At 37.4% G+C, this 20,436-nt stretch overlaps 1 protein-coding gene across 1 annotated transcript in view; it reads right to left on the bottom strand.

Annotated features, from left to right (window-relative positions):
* Window positions 1-18,702, bottom strand: part of LOC122542299 (histone acetyltransferase p300-like) — a 118,682-nt gene extending 99,980 nt beyond the window's left edge. Inside the window, exon 1 of the mRNA XM_043679907.1 lies at window positions 17,475-18,702. Coding sequence (XP_043535842.1) covers window positions 17,475-17,559 — 85 coding nt within the window. The 5' untranslated portion in view covers window positions 17,560-18,702. The remainder of the gene's footprint in view (window positions 1-17,474) is intronic.
* Between the last annotated feature and the right edge of the window lie 1,734 nt (window positions 18,703-20,436).

Here is a 20,436-nt window from a genome sequence, read left to right as displayed (position 1 = left end):
GCAGGATGGAGAGTCATATAAAGGCTTCACATCATAACCTGCAACATATGTAGGTAGAATTGCAAGTCTACACCCTTGAGGGAACAAATGAACAATTTGGAGGGAAAAGAACCTGTCAAAGATAAACAAAGAAACCAGTTAAATAGTTCCATTGCTGTGCAGAAGTTGGATTTAGTGGAGAGTCAAGGAATTTTAGAATGTTTGCAGCATTGGAGGTGGCCAATTGCCCATCAAGTGTGCCAGCTTTCTGCAAAGTGATGTAAAAAGGGCCTGTAAAATCACCTTTTCCCATAACCCAGCAATTTAATTGTAAGCACTTATCCAATTCCCACAGAATCTGCCTCACAGCATCCTCTAAAAACCTCAGCTTCTTATAGTTACCTTCACACTGACATTATTTTAAAATATTTTCTGTCCTCTCAGGATCCTGAAATGATGCCCAGAAATGGACATAATTTTCTAGTTTAAGCTCAAACAGCATTTTTTTAAAAAAACAGGTTCACCATACCTTCTTTACTTTTGTGTTCCAACTTTTTATTTATATAGCCCAGAATTCTGCCAAGACTTTTGAACAACCTTCTTAATCTTCAGTGATTTGTAGACATGTGCACATTCTTTGTTCCTATCATATGTATCCTCTTAAACCTTTTACAACCAGGTTTAAGGGTACACTCTTGTGTATAACTCAGGCAAGTGGGGGTGGGGGGGAAAAGAGAGAGAGCACGTGAGAAAGCGAAAGAAAAAGAGAGAGAAAGAGCAAGAGCAAGAGCAAGAGCGAGAGCGAGAGAATGGGAGGTCACTCATTTAGAAACGGTGCCTGCGCTCCCATCAGTCCAGAACTGTTCCGGGCAGCACTTTTAATCACTATAAACAAAAGACATGATCAGTGCTGGACATATGTCTTTGACGGAATGTTTCTGTCGGGACCTCGAGATCTCTGGATTATCCGATTTTTGAATAATTGGTATTCGGATAATTGAGGTTCCTCTGGACTTGGAATTCATGCTGTCACTGTTCCTTTTATTCCATTGGCCTATTTTGCAGCCAAGACCAGCAAGACACATTTTTCAATGCGTTTTGGATATCCACAACACACATACCAACTACATTATTTCAACCATCTTCTCTGATACATCAAAACTCAAATCTTAAATCGATAAATATGATTTTCTTTTCACAAATCGATGTTTATTTCCAAAATTGATTCATATTGCTAGAGCATTTTTAGAGTTATCCCCCACCACATTCTAATCTTAGCACTGGCAATCAAGCATTGTATTTCCTGGAATTTAGAATGTAATTCATGATTTGATTAATTTCTGATATTAAAAAGGGGAACAGGTAGGGTAGATTAGAAAGAAATTATTTCTGCTGGTTGGAGGGGCTAGGACTGCAGAAAAGGTATTAGTTTTAAGAATTAAATTCATCCCTTTCAGCAAATCAAGAAACACAGCTACAAACAAATACAGAAGGGTGATACAATTTTAGAACTCTCTTCAGCAAACAAATAATGCAAGATGAATCATTAATTTTAAGATAGAGATCAATTAACAAAAATCTATCGAAACTACCAGGGAAACAGGACAAACTAGATATACAGAGTTCGGTCAGGGCATCTGCATAATCTCAGTGAATGGTGAAGTTGCTTAAGTGGTTTGAGAGACCAAAAAGGTCTCACCTTGTTACTATGCCCCTGAAAGGTGAGATGTAATAATTTCCTATTCTATATAATTTAGTGAACAGGCTCCTTCACTTTAGGAAGGATATAGCATTCCTACATTGAGGAATTAGGAAGTTTGAAGAAATTGCCTTTTACAATGATTCATTTATCTATATTTTCTTCAACAATGAGAACCATTATACTGCAGCCAGAACATAAAATTCAGTATAAGGTCATATCAAATAGGAACAAGAGTAGGCTATTTGGTCCATTGTGTCTACTCCATCATTTAATGAGATTTTGGCTGCACCAGCTATTCCACTTTCCTGCCTATCCTTGATTCTTCTGTCAATCAAAAATCTGTCCAACATACTCTTTAATGTATTCAATGATTCAGCCTCCATTTCCAAATTCCAAAGACTAATGATTCTCAGAAAATAAATTCTTGATTATCTCAGTCTTAAATTCTGCATTAACCCTGCCGAGCCACCTCAATCTTGAAATGTGTAAATAAAAATCACCTCTCATTCTTCCAACATTCAATAAGCATAGGAACGCATGCAACTTAAAGGACTAATACGGTTCAGTGAAAAAACTTGGATTCATATAATTCCTTTAGGGTAATTAACTAAGATACTTTAAGGCGTTAACAATATTTGACATAAACCAAGTGGGGGTATTCCTGATGAGGTGCCTATGCCTGAAACATTGATGCTCCTGCTCCTCGGACCATCCTGCCTGACCTGTTGTGCTTTTTCAGCACTACACTTTCGACTCTGATATCCAGCAACCGCAGCCTTCACTTTCTCTAAGTGGGGTATTAGGCAAGTTAACCAAAGTAGAGAAAAGGAAGGTAAATGTGTAAGTCTTTGCAAAATTAATAACATTAGCAGCAGAATTCAGGATGAGCTCAACTTTACAAAAGATGGTCAGGTAGGATGCTTTGGGATAGTTCAATCTGGAGTTAACAAAGGCACAAATAAAGGTTACAAAAGCAGATAAGGTGCAGCAAAAGCCAGGTCAGATGATATTAGAGGTGAAAATAGCTGATCTTAGCCATGATGCAGATTTTTAGTATAGCAACTCATCTATTTGCAAAAGCATGAATTTGCCTAACCACGTCAAAAAATAACAAAAATGAACATCTGTGGGCAAACAATATGTATCAGCAATTTTTAACCTTTTTTAAACAAGCTTTGCATTTGTGAATTTAATTATTTGCAACAATGCTCAGGAATGGATATAGGCATATTCTCACAACATCCTTTCATACAAGGATCAAATACTGTTGCTACCGGTCAGATAGGTAAGGGGTTGGGGTAAGTGGGAGTTGAATATAGTTTATAGGGAACAGGAGAATCGACGTTTCGGGCATTAGCCCTTCTTCAGGAATGCCCGAAACGTCGATTCTCCTGTTCCCTAGATGCTGCCTGACCTGCTGCGCTTTTCCAGCAACACATTTCCATCTCTGATCTCCAGCATCGGCAGACCTCACTTTCTCCTTGAATATAGTTTATACTTGGGACTGAAGACAGTAGCTTCTGTCTTCTAAATTTTCAATGGAAGAAATTCCTGCTCACCTACTAGACAACAGGCAGTTTAGAAACAGTGGAAGGATCAACACAGACAGAGATGAGACACAATTGAGGACAGGCCAGGATATTGCTGAGGGCAACATGGAGATGTGAGAAAGGAGGGCTAAGAACAGATGCTTCTTATGGAAGGAGGTTCTCTCCAGAGTAGATGCTTTGAAAATGGGAAGAGAAGTCATTGCAGGTTAACCTCTGGATTAATAAAACTCAAAACATGTAAATGAAATCTCAACCAGCCTGACAAAAGTGGAAAGCTGTCAATCTGCAAGGATTAAGGAGCACGGATAGTTTACTAATGTCACAGGCAATTAGGATGCCACTAATGGCTTAATGTAACTTTTTTTTTTATGGAAACCCATTGGAAGATTCAGATATTAAGAATGTTGGCAGAAAGTTAGCAGGCAGTAACACTTGAGAAGGAATGCAACAAAGATTTTAAAAGATCAATGGTACAAGGTTGGCTCGAGAGTTATGACTGAAGATTTAGCAAGAGACAAAAGGTTCTGTGGTAAGTGAACAATTTTTAATCAGCTGACAAAGAAGCCGTAAGAGACACTGGGCTGTCAAAAATGCAGTAGGAAAGGGTTAAGAGAGAAAGAGGTATAGCCCATTGGCAACATCAGTGCCAAGAATATAAAGTTAGAAAGAGCATCCAATAATAGTTAACTCATTGTCAGCAGTAAGCAAGTTCTAAAAGCGTAACTAAGAAATGTGACCAACAATAGAGTGGATCATAGGCAAGAAACCATTATGGAATACTGTTAATGTAAAAAATGTAATTTACCAATGCGGTTAAATCCAATTAGGGGAGTGCATGGAAGACTCTTGATAATTTAATCTATTAGGTAAATTATAACATTTTTCAGTTTCCATCCCACAAAAAATCCCAATATTAGGCAAAACATTAGTAGCGCATTTGCATTCGGAACTTTGCCATGACCAGTACTCCTCCCTCAATTAACATCAAAAAACAGATTATCTGGTCATGTTGCTGCTTGCAGGTCCTTGTGGCATGCAAATTGGCTAGTGTTTCTTATATTACAACAAAGACTACATTTCAAAATTACACATTGGTTCTGAAGAGTTTGGGGTATCCTGAAAATGTGTATAGGATATAAGCAGGCAGGGAAAGAGTTAAGTTTGAGTTTTGTGAAGCAAGAGGTCCAGCTGAGCATAACTCAGATCAGATAAGAACTTAGTTAACAATGGGGTGCTGGAAGCAAGGGTAATGAGTTAACAAGGTGGAAAAGCCATTTAACAATATGTACAGCCATTTAACAATATTGGAAGCATTCAGTACATATGATCAGTTTAGCAGGGAAAAATATCCATTACACGAATCCAGTTAACAAGGTTAAGAACATTCATTGTATAATAGTAAGAGGCTTGGTCTTTGCTATTGATACTCATTGATTGTAATGGTCACCCAATCAATATGTATTTGCCTTATTTGGATGCTCCTCCCTGTAAAATAACTATATAGTTCATTGAGAAACTATTGTTTGAGAGAAGACAGAGAACTTGTGTCTCTGTGCACATGTGCAGTCGTTCTCTCTCTCTCTAGGGCCCAGAATAAAGATGAAGGAGGTAAAACTACACTGTCTCTGAGCGTTTTGCTTCAATTGAGGCGGGTGGACAGGATGACAATCCTGTAGCCTGACAAATGGTATATAAATGCAAGTTTTAATTTGAGCAAAAAGGGGGAAAAAGTGCTCTTGAAAGGCTTGTTTTAAGTGTGGATTTAGAGTCAGAAATTTACAGCATGGAAATAGGCCCTTCGACCCAACTTGTCCATGCTCCCCTGTTTTCACACTTAGTCAAGTCCTATTTGCTTGCATTTGGTTCACATCCTTCAATACCTATCCCGTCCAAATGTTTAAGAGACAGAATTGTACTCGTCTCCACTACTACCTCTGGCAACCCATTTCAGACATTCACCACCCTCTGAGAAAAAAAATGCCCCTCTGGGCCCTTTTCTATCTCTCCCCTCTCACCTTAAACCTATGCCTTCTAGTTTTAAACTTCGCTACCATGTGGAAAGGCTGTTGGCTACCTACCTTATCTACGCCTCTCATGATTTTATGGGCCTCTATAAAGTCACTCAATCTTCTACGCTCCAGGGAAAGAAGTCCCAGCTTATCCAGCCTCTCCTTGTAATTCAAACTTTCCAGTCCATGTAGCATCACAGTAAATCTTTTCTGCACTCTTTCTATTTAGATGACATTCTTTCTATAATCGGATGACCAAAACTGCACATAGTACTCCAAGTGTGGCCTCACCAAAGTTTTGCAACAAGACATCCCAACTCCTTAGCATGCCAAATGCCTTCTTCACTACCAATTTAAAACAGTTTTCCAACTATGATGAGTGTAGCCAAAGGCTTACTGATAAATACTTAATTGTGTGACATACAAGTTATGAGTTACTGAAATTCAAGTATTATAGTACTTTGCACTCAAATGTTTCAAAATTTAATACATCTCAATCCCACTTTCTAAAAACATACAACTAAGTGTAAAACTTGCTGGAATCTTAAAGGGAAGGACAAACAACTTATCAGCATACCCTTATAATCTATTAAAAAGCTGGTCTGCTTAAGCAAACAATGCCATGCTAGTGAACCCATTGCTTCTAAGCAATCATAAACTTGGTTTAATTATGTTTTTCTTTTATAAAGTTATAAAAAGGATTGAATTAGTCACTATCCACATTATCTCAACACTTTCATTCAAATTCAGCAAATTAAAAAATACTATTTCACACTTTTAAAATGTATTTTCTATGCATTTATGTTTTCGTTCATTTATTTCAGTTTTTCATGCGGCAAGTTGTAACTTTTCTTCCTCCAAATTCAACCAAGAATTTTAACAGGAATAGCCCAAGCACTAATGTTCATTCAGAATAAATAAGGCACCAAACACTAATTTGCACATCTCAAGACATAATTAAAAGCAATTTGATTGTCACAGTCAGCATAAAGGAACATTATTAGGCAATATTTTAAATTAGTTGAATTGTTAATATCACCCTGATTAAGAAAAGTAGCAAATAGCTTTCATGATGAAAATAAACCAAAGGTTACCAACACCGGGTCTGCATTTTTTGTTGTGGAATATCACATATGCCCATACAGTGGCAAACATGGTGTGTCAGTGGTTAGCACTGCTGCATCACAATACCAGGGACCAGAGAGTTTACACGTTCTCACAGTGTCTGCGTGGGCTTCCTCTCACAGTCCAAAAGATGTGCAGGTTAGGTGGATTGGCCATGCTGAAATTGTTTGTAGTGTTTAGGGATGTGCAGAAGGGGTGAATAAGCCATGGTAAAATGCAGGGTTATGGGTATGATAGGAGGCTGGGTGTGGGTGGGGGTGGGATGTTCTTCAAAATGTGCAGACGTGATAGCCAAATTGCCACGTTGTGCACTGTAGGAGTTCTATGATACAGATCTAACAATCTTTCTTATTTCATGCAGATGATAAAAGGAACAAAGTGAACATAACATACATGGTCAAATAAACAGCCACAGTCCACAAAATAAATATAGAAAATGCTGGAGAAACTCAGCAGGTCTGGTAACACTGGTTGATTCTGAGGAGTCATAATACACTCAAAATGTTAACTGTTTCTCACTCCACAGATGCTGCCAAATAGTCAGAGTTGTATAGCACAAAAACAGACCCGGAGTTCCAATTTGTCCATGCCGACCAGATATCCCAAGTAGATTTAGTCAGCATTTGGCCCAAAACCCTCTAAACCCTTCCTTTTCATATACCCAACCGGACGCCTTTTAAATGTTGTAATTGTATCCTTGCACACATGCACCATCTTCTGTATGAAAAAGTTGCCCCTTTTAAATCTCCTTCTCTCCTCACTCCTTCCCCCCCCCCCACCCACAAAATAAAAATCTACGCCAGTTTTGGGCTCTGCTGTGTTGAGGAAAAGACCTTGGCTATTCACCTTATCTATGCCCCTCATGACTTTATAAACTTCAGTGTGGTCACCCCTCAGCCTCTGATATTCTAAGAAAAATAGCCCCGGTTGATTCAGCCTCTCCCTATAGCTCAAACTCTCCAACCTGGCAACATCCTTGTAAATCTTTCTGAATCCTTTCAAGTTTAATAACATCTTTCCTATTGAAAAAGTGCATGGTTTTTCATGAGAACAATATGGTGTATGATAAAAATGCTAATAAGAACAAGCATTAGGAACAACATGCCTATTTCAAACAGCGAATTCAATATCATTGCTGCTCATTTACTTCAATTCCAACTTTTGCAATAGCTTTATGTAATTTTTGTTCCTTAGTTTTCAAAATTCTCTCATGCTCCTTCTTGAACATATTCGATGATAATACCACAGTTCTCTGGGATAGAGAAATTTAAACATTCATTTGAATTAACACATTTCTCATCTCAGTCATAAATGTCACCCCAACTCAGATGTTGATTCACAGTTCCAAGTCACCCCAGTCAGGAAAAATATCCTGTCAAACTCCTTAAGAACTTAGATTCTAGAAGAACAGGAAATGATCTCATTGAAGTCCAAGATATGTGGGCTTAGTTTGCTCAAGGAGAAGAGACTATAGTCTAGTGGTATTTTTGCTAGACTTTTAATCCAGAAACTCAGCTAATGTTCGAGGGATCCTGGTTCAGGTTGTAAGTTTGCTCGCTGAGCTGGAAGATTTGTTCTCAGCCATTTTGTCACCATGCTAGGCAATATCATTAGTGAAAATGTGTTGCTGGAAAAGCGCTTTTCCAGCAACACATTTTCAGCTCTGATCGCCAGCATCTGCAGTCCTCACTTTCTCCTCCAATATCATTAGTGAGCCTCCGTTGAAACGCTGGTGTTGTCTCTCTCTTTCTATTTGTGTGTCTTGGTCTGTTGTGGTGGATGATATCACATCTGGTTCTTTACCTGAGAGGTTGATAAATGGGGTCCAAATCAATGTGTTTTGTTGATGGAGTACCAGTTTGAATGCCAGGCCTCTACAAATTCCCTTGCGTGTCCTTGTTTAGCCTGTCCTAGGATGGATGTATTGTCCCAGTTGAACTGCTGTCCCTCAACCTGTGTGTAAGGATACTAGTGATAGTTGGTCATGTCTTTTGGTGGCTAGTTGGTGCTAGTGTATCCTGGGGGCTCGTTTCCTGTCTGTCTGTCCGTCCGATGTAACGTTTGTTGCAGTCTTTGCAGGGTATTGTGTATATGACGTTCGTTCTGGTGGTTTTTGGCACAGGGTTCTTTAAATTCATCCAGAACTGTTTCAGTATGTTGGTAGGTTTGTGAGCTACCATGATGCCAAGAGGACGGGTCATCATTTCCAAGATGTTTTTAATGTATGACAGTGCAGCTACAGTCCCTGCACATGTTGAATCGTCTTATTTAGGTTTGTTGTGTAAGAATCAGCGGACTGTGCTCATCAGGTACCCATTGTTGTTGAATATCTTGGATATTCTTCAGCTTCTCGTGGAGTGTGTCGTGGCTCATTTAAATAATGTCCTGATGCAGCTCAGTTTGTGGGTGTTGGGATGATTGCTCCTGTTGTTGAGTATCTGGTCTGTGTGTGTCGCTTCCTTGTAGATACTGGTCCGCAGCTCTCCACTGGCTTTTCATTTCTACTGTGACATCTTGGAAGGGGAGTATGGTGTTGTTCTCTTCCTCTTTGGTGAACTTTATACCAGTAAGGTTATTGTTTGTGTGCTTGTGGGTTTCTTCTAATTTGTTCCATTTTGTGATGAGAAGGCATCATAAACATAGCAGAGCCAAAGCTTGGGCTGGATCATTGGGAGGGCTGTTTGTTCCAACCTCTGCATAACTGCTTCTGCAAGGAATCCTGATATTGATGATCCCATAGGCGCCCCATTGATTTGTTTGTTGGTCTTGTCAATGAAGATGAAGTGGATTGTGAGGCACAGGTCTACTAGCTTGAGGATGCTGTTCTTGTTGATAGAGTTGGTATTGTCTGGTGTTTGTGTCCTTGGTTTGTCCAGTAGTGCGGCCAGTGTTTCTTTATCCTTAACTAGTATTCTTATACATTGACTATGAGGGACACCAGCTCAACTGGGACAATACATCCATCCTAGGGCAGGCTAAACAAAGACAAGCAAGGGAATTCCTAAAGGCCTGGCATTCAAACCGGAAGTCCATCAACAAACACATTGATTTGGACCCCATTTACCAACCTCTCAGAAAAAGAACCGGAAGTGATATCACCCACCACAACAGACCAAGACACAAATAGAAAGCAGGAAAGAACATTTCAATGGAGGTTCACTGATAATATTACCAAGCATGGCAACGAAACATCTGAGAACAAATCTTCCAACTCAGCAAGTAAATTTACAATCTCAGCTACAAATCTTCTCAAAAAAATCACAGCTTGGTTCAAATTCTGCCATTGAATTCAATAATTAAAAATACCTGGAATTAAGAATCTACCATGAAACCATTGTCAATTGCCAGAAAAACCCATCTGGCTCACTAATGTGCTTCGAGGAAGGAAATCTGCCATTCTCACCTGGTCTGGCTTATGTGTGACTGCATCACAGCAATATGGTTGATTCTCAGCTGTGCTCTGATAAAAGTGACATAACAAGCCACTCAGTTCAAGAGCACTTAGGGATGGGCAATAAATGCTGGCCAGCCAGTGACACCCATGTCTCACAAATAAGTAAAACAAAACTTCTCAGGATAATCCCCTCCTCCCAGCAAGCAATCAGTCTGGTAAATTATCATACTCTGTTGAACAAAATTCTCTCCCGGATAAGGAGACAAACTAAATGTAGTCCTGCAGGTGTGGTTTCACCAAAGTTCTATAAGATTGCAGTAGGCTTTTTCACTCTTGCTGCAATCCCATCTAATAATAAGAAAGCAAATGGACACATTACGCAATTACTTGCTGTACCTGCATGCTAAATTTTGGGATTATTGTTTAAGGCATCCAGGTCATTGTGAATATCAATATTTCCCTGCGTCATACCAACTTTAAAAAAATTCTGGTTTTTACAATTCTCTATATTAAATTCCTCTTGCCATTCTGCTATACACTCACTTAACCCATCTAGATCTCTTTGCAACCTCCTTATAGGTTACCTTCCACCCAACTTTGCATTCATCAGCAAGGACATATGAAACTTGGTCCCCTCACCCAGTCATTGATATAAATTTGAAGTGACTGAGGACCTGCATTGATCCTGTGGTAGCCAATTAGCTACACACATGCCAACTCAAAAATCACTTATCTGTCCACTAATCTAGCCTCAACCCTTGCCAAAATAGTTTCTCCTACTTTTGTGATATAACCTTCTACATGGCACCTTATTAAATATGCAACATACGTGGGTTCCACCTTTTCTATGCTCTTTAAAATCACCAAAGACTGGACCAAGGCAGACAGAACTGAACTGTTTGTAACTAGTCATAAATACAAGATTAAACAAAATAAAAATTGAGATTATTCTTTTCAGAATTAAGCATGTGAAATTTACTTCAAAGGTTTGTGCTGGGTGACTTCAAAATTAGCTTGGAAAAGGAAAATTAAGGAAAAAGGCGAGAGAAAGTGGATGGTGATTAGAACTTTTTGTGCACAGATATACATGGCTATTGGGAGGAGGGACAGTACAGGGAGGATAAAGGGCCTGTGACTTTTAGATTTAGCTGTTATTTTACTTCCTGTAATTGAAAAAGTTTGATGTTCATTGTCTAGATTTATAGATGAAGCACAATCAGAAAAAGCATCTGGAATTCATGGAGCTGACCATCACCCAAATCAATGCAATCAAGGAGGGTAAGCTGGCAGTAAATAGAAAAATGTGACTAATTCTAACAAAAAAAACTATCAAAATAACAAAATTACCAGTGACTCTACTACTTTTCAAGAAACCAGTATGTTGCCACAATTTATTAAACTATAAAGGACAAGGACAAGGGACCACCACCTAAGTCACACACGCCCCACACTTTGGAGATGCCTGTGTTGGACTGGGGTGTACAAAGTTAAAAATCACACAACACCAGGTTACAGTCCAACAAGTTTAACCGGAAGCACTAGCTTTCAGAGCGCCGCTCCTTCATCAGGTGATTGTCACAATCACCTGATGGAAGGAGCAGCGCTCCAAAAGCTAGTGCTTCCAATTAAACTTGTTGGACTATAACCTGGTGTTGTGTGATCTTTAACTTTGAACTGTTTCAAAGGCAGGATGTACAATGTTCCTTCTCTGCTGCTGGTCAAAACCCTAGCACTCTTCCAAACATCACTGACGGGATCTACATCTCAAAGAATACAATGGTTCAAGAAGGCAAATCACCACCACCAATAAATGCTTGCTTGTCATCCCATACTCAAATAGAACAAACTCGCCTGTGCTCTGTAGTACCAAGATATTCTGATCTGTAACCTTCAATATCAAAATAAAATGTAAAGTTAAACAAGAAATTCCACCACAACAGTAGTATAAAATATTTGTTAGGTTACAGAGAACCAGATGATGTTTTCAACTCAATACTAAAAGAACATTAAAGCCGGTATCCAAATAGATAACACAAACAATGAAAAAAGTTATAATGGGCATTAGACATTGAAGATATCCTCTGAAACAGAAGACGAAGAAGAGGTGTGCTGCTTTGTCTGAAACTAAGAAGAATTCTAACACCAAAAGTCAGAATCAGTGATAAGAAGTCAACAGTAAGTCATCTCAGTGAGGGCCACATACAGTTTTATTCTGACATGGTTGTGGAATCAGAATGGTTCACTATAGAGAATAGCTGAAGCATTAATCACTGCATCCTTTAAAGATAGTAACTTGATAAAGCTGGAGGAAAAAATTTGAAGATTGAGGTAAACGTATCACAGACCAGGTTTGATTGCCATATCAAACAGGTGGCTCAGACATATTGAGCTAAGTGCATTCCTTCTCTTTTTGCAGATTACTGAACACAACCTGAATGAGAAGGAGTTGCCATTAAGTTACACAAAGAATACACGTATGGATACTCATGGGAATTTATAAACTAATCATGAAAAGAATTTGTACAAGTCACTCAAATTCAAATTAATTGTGTGGCACTTTTGCTAACTTAACATAGATTTAGAAACTAGCAAGTGATACAGAAACTAACTTGCTCAAAATAATGAAAAGGTCTGTAACAGAAACATTTTGATTTAGCTCATTCAAATACAAATTCATCAGTAGAGGACAACTTACAGAAAGGATCCTTTATTTAAAAGGTTTCTTCCTGAATTTTCACCAGAAATTATAATCAAGTTACATGGAAGACAATTCAATCTAGTGCATTTTTGCATTAAACTACAAAAACAACACATACTACTTATGGACACTGTGCAAAATACGGAATTATTACTTTAAAAACATTGACATGAAAGTTATAATAATATTCCAATACCTTTTTCTGTGGGTAGATTACCAGGAAATAACCTGTACGCAAATACACAAGATATTGTGCAATGTAACGTATTACGCAAATGCCACATGCTACCTTTTTTTGACATGACAATAAATGGTTTTAACATTTTATTGCTTGATGGGTAGCATCAACCCCCTTCAAAATATCCCATGTACTGGATGTGCCAAGCTATCATTAATGATGAGTTCCAAACTGACAAGTTTACATCCCTTTCATTTTATTACTTTTTTGGATATTTGTACAATTTAAAATAAGGTTTGAGTATATTCAAGTAGTGGAACACTGCCCACCCCAGCTATTACAGTGTAGAGAACTCTCAAGTTAGATACAGGATGTAGAAAACAAAGCTTTGCTCCAAGAAAAAGTCTCAGCTAGCTAGATCGTTCCCTAAAGTCCACACATTAGGGAATTGTTCTTTCACTTATCTCAGAAATGCCATACTCAAATTTAATTAACACTTGCAAAATAATTTAAGCAAGCTATACTGTAGCATTCAGTTATATCAACCAAAACAAATTGTAACATTTGATGTTAACAAAGAGAATTATATTCAGAATTGCTTTAATACCGTAACAAAACTTGACTAAATTAAAACATTAAGTTCACAAAAATATTATACACCAATGCTGATCCTGCAACAACTATTTCCAAATATGAAGTTTAAAAGAAAAGTTCATTGAACCTTAAACAATATGCTTAGTTCTTTGCTATCAAACTCCGGGCTGATCTCTGGTACATTACTGAGCAAAAGCAACAAACATATACAAAAAGCATTGACAACAGTTCATATTAGAAGACTAGAACAGTTAATTATATATTTACAAAGAAACCACCACTGCAAGCAAGAAATTAATATTTGACAAGTAGGCACTTTCCAACAGAGTTGAAGGAGCCAAATTAATCAAATTGGGTTGGGATCAGGGAAAAGGGACTGATAACATATGTAAAAATTACTTTAGCACCTTCTTTCATCACAACACTTGCCAAAATCCTTAACAAAGAAATGCCTTAAAAGTTTGCTTAGAAGTATGTCACTCAGATGTGAGCAATTAATAACACTACAAAATTTGTATATCAAGAATTGCAACTACAGCATTTATCTCAAAAATTATGAAACAGCATCTCTGCAACTTTACAACAAATGACGTTCTGAAGCAAAAAAACAGGAGAGCAATAGTTCAAAAGATGTAGTAGTAGAAGATTAATAATTAATTGCTGTTAACAACAAAATACTCAAAATTTAAAACATGAGGCTTGTGATAATCTTTTATTAACAAGCAGAAGAATCAGATGGATTAGGCACCACCTGGAATATTTTATCAATCACCATGTACTTTTATATTACGTTATTTAAACTAATTCAATGTTTTACAGTAATGTTGATTCACTTGTCTTTACTGAGTTCAAAAAGATTTGGAAAGGACCCATCATCCATTCCTAATTTCATAGAGGCCCATCACTCTTTGCATTTTTCCTCATCTGTGACCTCTTGAAAATCTTGTGAAGTGATTAAAAAGGGAACTTTTAAAAAGGCATGTTTTAAAATTTAAAATAAAAAGCACAAGAGCAACTGTTGATCCAAAAGTGAAGGTTGTGTAGAAAGGTCAGATATCTCGAAGCCTAATTACAATTCAATTAGAAAACAGAAACAAGCTAATAGAGAGAGAGAGAGAAAAGGGAGCCTTAAGTCCCACATTAATGCAAGATTACCCGAGTTTAACACTTCTTGCATGAAAAAGGTATCTGGCATGAAGACCAATTGAAAAGATAAGTTCTATAAAGAAAATAACTATGATCCATTCTCGGTCCTGGAAAACACTAAAGCATGCTACAGCTGAAGAAGGACTTCAAGCTTGCATTCCTCCTTGTAATTACAGCAGCCAATTCCCATACAGCAAGATCCCACAAACAATAACTTGAGAATGACCAAATAACCTGTCATGAGCAGTGCTGGCTAAGGAATAAGTATTGGCCAAGACAACAAATTACTAAACCAAATCTTATGTTTCAAATGGACTGTTTATAACCTAACATGGCAATCAGAAGAGTCAAATTGGAATTTAAACTAAATGCATTAATTCTACACCAAAAGACTGGAGAATAAAAAGATAAAAGACAAAAGATTGTGCATTTGTGCACAAACATACACATACACACACACAGTGGACTGTAAAAGTCAAAATCAGCACATAACATTTTACCATTTGCACAAATACTTTGCCTACTGAGGACTTGAAAGAAGTTGTGTATTATTTTGGAGTTCAAGCCCCAATTTTAACTTTAAATACCTGAAAAAATAATGCTTATTGCAATTTTGATGCTGTGGAGAAACTCCTTGTAAAGAAAAATGCAGTACACAAAAAAATGCATGTAGTGAACAAAACGCTCAGATGATACCTTTGGGAATAAGATTAAGTACAATATAAATATCTTAAACACTGTTTCTGTATAGCAAAAACTCATTGATGCATGGATTAATGTGGACTATTATGGAAAAGCAGAAATATTATAAGGGAATATTAAAAACTAGATGCAGTTAGCTAAAATGCTAAAAGCCCCAAAAATCACCATTTTAGAGAATAATTTCAATCAAAAATGCACAAATTGAACTAAATACGTATAGTAAAAACCCTAAATCAATCTTAGTATATTTTGAACAACAGAGTTTGCTACAAATCTGCAAACGTTATATATTTTCTGCAATTTTCATGAGGGTTTTTTGTGTTTCTAGTTGCTGTTAGTGCTGAGATGAGAAAGTTGGGTAACAGGCTAAAGCTCATTACACAGGACATTATAAAAGTGATTGGATGATGCAAAGCTTGATATACACATCTGGGAGGGAAAATATTTGAATTCAAAATGCTTCGAAGTTGATGGACTACCCATCTTGGTACTGTAGTACAGCAACACAGCAAACACCGAACGGATTAATGCTCTTTGGCAAGTGGCCATGTATTAGGAAGTAGACCAAGAAATAGTTACCCAACATCTTCACAGATGAGTTGACCAAATGAGATCTAAGTTATTCTGTACCACAACAAAGCTGTGACTATTGCAGCCTCATCAGATTCACTCGTTACCCCAACACCCCCCTTAAGAAACTGTACCCTACAAACAACTGTGGAGTGCGATTTCCATTTAATCTGATACGGTAAACAATTAACTTACAACTGATTTATGGGTGCCGAATAATTTGAGGAACTCTCAATTTATAAAGTGTCCTCTAATTTTGGGTTCAGCAAGCTTAATAGTTCCAAATGGCTGAGCATTATTAAAGAACTAAGAGGTGCTATTTGACTCACCACAAAGCATTAACGTTACTGCTGCAAAATGAAAGATCAACAGAACCATATTAAAAAAAATATGACCCAAAGTATCAAATTCACATAAACAAAGATTTTAGAGCAATTTAACAATCCAGGGCAAGTACTTTAGACATGTAACATGTAGGTTATTTAGAGCACCTGCCTTCATCCAGTGCCAAAGATTGACCAGGATTTTGCCAAATTCAACTTTTAAGGCACACCTGTACCTTTTTGTTGACCAAGTTCAATTCCAGTAGTTATGTTTAACATATTGGAAGTAGCATGCAGGTTGAATGATTCATAATCAAGGAAATTATCACCATCTAAAATAATGTAAGCTTATATGCAAATTAAAATTATATATAGATGTGAAGCCAACACAAGTTAGTTATCCTGAACTTTCTGTACATTAAATTACTTCAGTTTCATGACACACTGAATATCACTTTTTGTTTTCCCAAAGTATGGCATTTAGAAATAATAGAATAAAAAATAATTTGGCCAAATTGAGTGAATTTTATTTGTTTATAAGTGCGTTGACACAGCAACTGAGCAGCACAATGTTGCATACTTTCTTAAGACAAAGTATCCATACCAGATCACACAGAACATATGCAGAAATATGCTGTTTTCAATACACAGGTATAAATAAGAGTACAACTCATTTAAGCATAAACATGCTTAACACACTGAACAAAGTATGATCAAAACAGAAGTGTACTTCATATTTTGCAAAATTTAAAATTCACAATATTCCCTCATACTGCTGTTCAAGTTTCACTTAAAAAAAACAAAAGCAAAGTTAAGGAAAACCTTCAAGCACCAAGGAACATCCTTACTATACTGCCCTGAAACAACATGGTGCAATTCAATTTACCTACTCCTCTGACTTAATATAAAACATACTTTAAAAAAAACTCTGCATACTTTTAATTCAGTGCAAGACGAAACCATTTTAAAAACATACCAATCAAACCCCTACTTCATACGTGATCGGGTAGAACACACACCTACTCAACCAAGTCAAGACGAAGCGACACTATATCCATTCCACCCTCTTCCACAACAATAAATTAGCCAAAGCACAAATCTTAAATGCTCAATTAAACCATTCGTCCATTTTCCCATAATAAAACAAGTTGCAAACACAGTCGAAAGGTGGTTAGTAAAACAAAGGATAAAACAGCAACCGAAGGATAATTTAGGCTTCCCCATCCTCCATAACAATACCTGAATAGGAAAACAAATCACCCTCCAAACGGAAAATACTCCAAAAAAGAATTAACAGAAAACATTTATGTACGAACTCCCCACAAGGTTGACTCATAATAGGGTTTAATAATTTTACACATATACGCAGATATGGGAATAAGAAAATGCTAAATCTGGACTACAGCCTTGATTTATGTTTCAAGTCTTTGAAAGAGAAAACCACGATTAAGCGCAACCACTAATGTAAATGGACAAACTATTGGAATAAAATGGGTTACAGTACCTGTGCCATCGCTGGCTGATAGAGCCGGGGAGGAGATTTTAGGCCGCTTTGCTGAAGGCGGTCCGTCCAAGAGATTCTCTGCCATTTCTTCCCGAATTTAAAATTACACCTTACAACTTTTTGGATTTTTTTTTAAACGAAACCGCAAAAGCTACGGATTGATCGAAGGTTTAAATCCCTCCCCCCGCACGGTAACAGAAAATAATTAATTCCCCCCTATCTCTCTCTAAGTCTCAGAGCCTAAGGCCTAATGCCAGGCCCAGGTTTTTTAGGTCGATCGTCCATGGGCAATCAAAACCGGCCCCCCCCCCTCCAACACCCAAAAAAAAAATGAAAACGGAAGAGGGGAGGGAGGGTGCTTGGGGAAAGAAAATCTAAAAGATAAAGAAAACGAAAGATTTAAAGTTACGACGGCTTCGCCGACGAAAACCACATCCCCAATCACTTCAGAAACGGTCTTCCCTTCCACATTCCCGACACCTCACGTATAGATACATTTTTTTAAAAAAAAAGACGGGGGATTTTTTTTAAAACCCACTCCCCCCCCACCTTCTATCCAATAAAGCCAGAACGATTCATCCACCTTCTCTGTCCCTCTCAAGAGAAAGCCTCCCGTTCTTCACAAGGGGGGAAAAATGGTGAGGAACCGTTTTTTTAAAAAAATGTTTCTGGTTTTAAAAATTATTTAAATAACGGACTCAGCATAAAATTGAGTTTTTCTTAAACTACTACTTTTCCCCTTTTTCCCTGCTGTTGAATTCGTATTGCTGACATATTCCTCCTTCTCTTTTTTTCTTTTCCTGTTCTTTTCTTCAACCCTCTCCTTCACCTCTCCCTTCAATCCGCACAAGCCCGAACGAAGTTTTTTTTTCCCTCTCTCTTTTACCCCCCTCCTCCTCTTTTCTCGCTCGCTCCCCCACTCTCGATCTATCTGTCTGTCTATCGCTCGCTTCTCTCTCTCTCTCTCTCTTTCTGTCTCCTTCTCCTCTCTTCAAAACAAAATGGCGGCTTGTTGTTCTCTCGCCGAGCGCAGCGCAGCGACGTGAAAAAAAAGGGGAGAGAAGGCCCGGGTGTTCGGTTCGACTCGGCTCCGGCCTCACGGAAACCGCCGAACAACCCCACTCTCCCACGTGACTTCGGCCTCCGCCCTCCTATTGGTCAGTGGGCCTCCCGCATTACGTCATCGAGCTCCCCATTCCCCAGGTTCCAGCAACCTTTTCCCTTCTGCAACAGGAGAAGGGGAGCTGGTTTTGATGGATCAGAACGTATACGCAGGATTTTTTTTTGTTGTGAGTGCACACACAATATTTGGTTGGAAAATACTATTTTCCCTTCCGTTCCATCTTGGATTGCACAGTGAATGGGAAAGGATCTCCCCTGCTTTTGCTCTCTTCACGCATAGAATTACAATGAATGTTTATATCACAAATGTATGTACACACAAAATAAATTGATTGATTCTGCATATTTGTCAACTTTTTCCAAGGGACAATGAAAAGCATAAGTCTCTCTATGCATAGCATTACATTCAAACCTATATCACAAATTGTGTGTGTACAAAAGGCCTCATTCTGCACAGAATGCATACATTTAGATTCATCACAAATTATATATATACTATACATAAAATAACTTAACTGATTATGCACATTTGTCCACATTTTTTAAAAAGGAAAATTGTAGAATTACATTAAAGCCAATATAGACACATATATATACATAAAATGCATGATTATACAGGGTCATAGGGATAGGGTAGGCAGGTCGGTCTGGGTGGATGCTCTTCAGAGATTTGGTATAGACTTGATGGACCGAATGGCCTGCTTCCATACTGTAGGCATTGGATGATTGTAATGAACAGAATTACATCATGCCAATATCACAAATTATACATACTTAAACATAAAGTAGTGTAATTATGTACATTTGTCAAACTTTTTTCAAAAAGGGAAAAGAAATGCAGCAGTTCTCTATGCATAGCATTCCATATAAGCCTATATCACAAATTATATATATATTCAAAATAAATGGCCTAATAATACACATTTGTCAACATTTTTTCAAAAATAAGCAAGAAAAGCAGAGGTTTTTCTATATATAATATTTGATTTAAACCTATATCACAGATTATGTATTATGTACACAAAATAAGTGGCCTAATAGTAACTTGTCAACTAAGAAAATAATTAAAATATTCTTGAGCATATTATTATAATTCATTTCCACATCAAATGCATATTTGTCAACATTTTCAAAAAAGGTAAATAAAAAGCAGAGGTAGAAGAAAATTAATAAGTGATGTTAGAATGGATGCAATTAATTCTTTGAATGGAAATAGCTAGCATTGTTATTGTAGTTTACATTTTAGCAAATACATCCACAACAATAATATTTTGAAAATTATTTTGTTTCATATTTTCCAAATACACAGCAGACAAAGATAGCACATTAATAAACTGATCCAGTTGTACATTATAATCCATGACTGATAGAAATATTCCTTTGAGGAACCAATATATAGCAGCACAAACAAGGTGTCCTCATATTGATCAGGGAAGTGACAAGCTATGTAGCTTGGATAACAACAAAATACTGGAATTGACCTTGGGACATCTTTATTCAGAAAAGAGCAAGCAATATGAGTTCAGTTTCCAGTCATGATTTTTGTCCAGCAAGCTCAACTGAAAAAGTACCTTTAAATGTACATCAGAAGAGAACTAGAAGAGAAATCCATTAAAGATAAAATTTATTTCGAATATTCAATAATGGTTTAACGGGTAAATACACTAAATTTATTTTGTGCAGAAATACACATTGGGCATTTGTCAAGCCAAATGTCAAGCTGATCTCAAATGAAGAGCACCACAATTGGAAGAGTGAGAAGAGAATATGTTGTTGATCCAGCCCCTGATTTCTAACCAGTAATCCACTAGAAAATACAAAATGGACATGGATACATTTC

The sequence above is a fragment of the Chiloscyllium plagiosum genome, chromosome 39 (genome assembly GCF_004010195.1).
Source record: "Chiloscyllium plagiosum isolate BGI_BamShark_2017 chromosome 39, ASM401019v2, whole genome shotgun sequence".
Taxonomy (NCBI): domain Eukaryota; kingdom Metazoa; phylum Chordata; class Chondrichthyes; order Orectolobiformes; family Hemiscylliidae; genus Chiloscyllium; species Chiloscyllium plagiosum.
The sequence above is the reverse complement of the archived record's forward strand: the minus strand, read 5'-3'. Positions and strand labels throughout refer to the sequence as shown.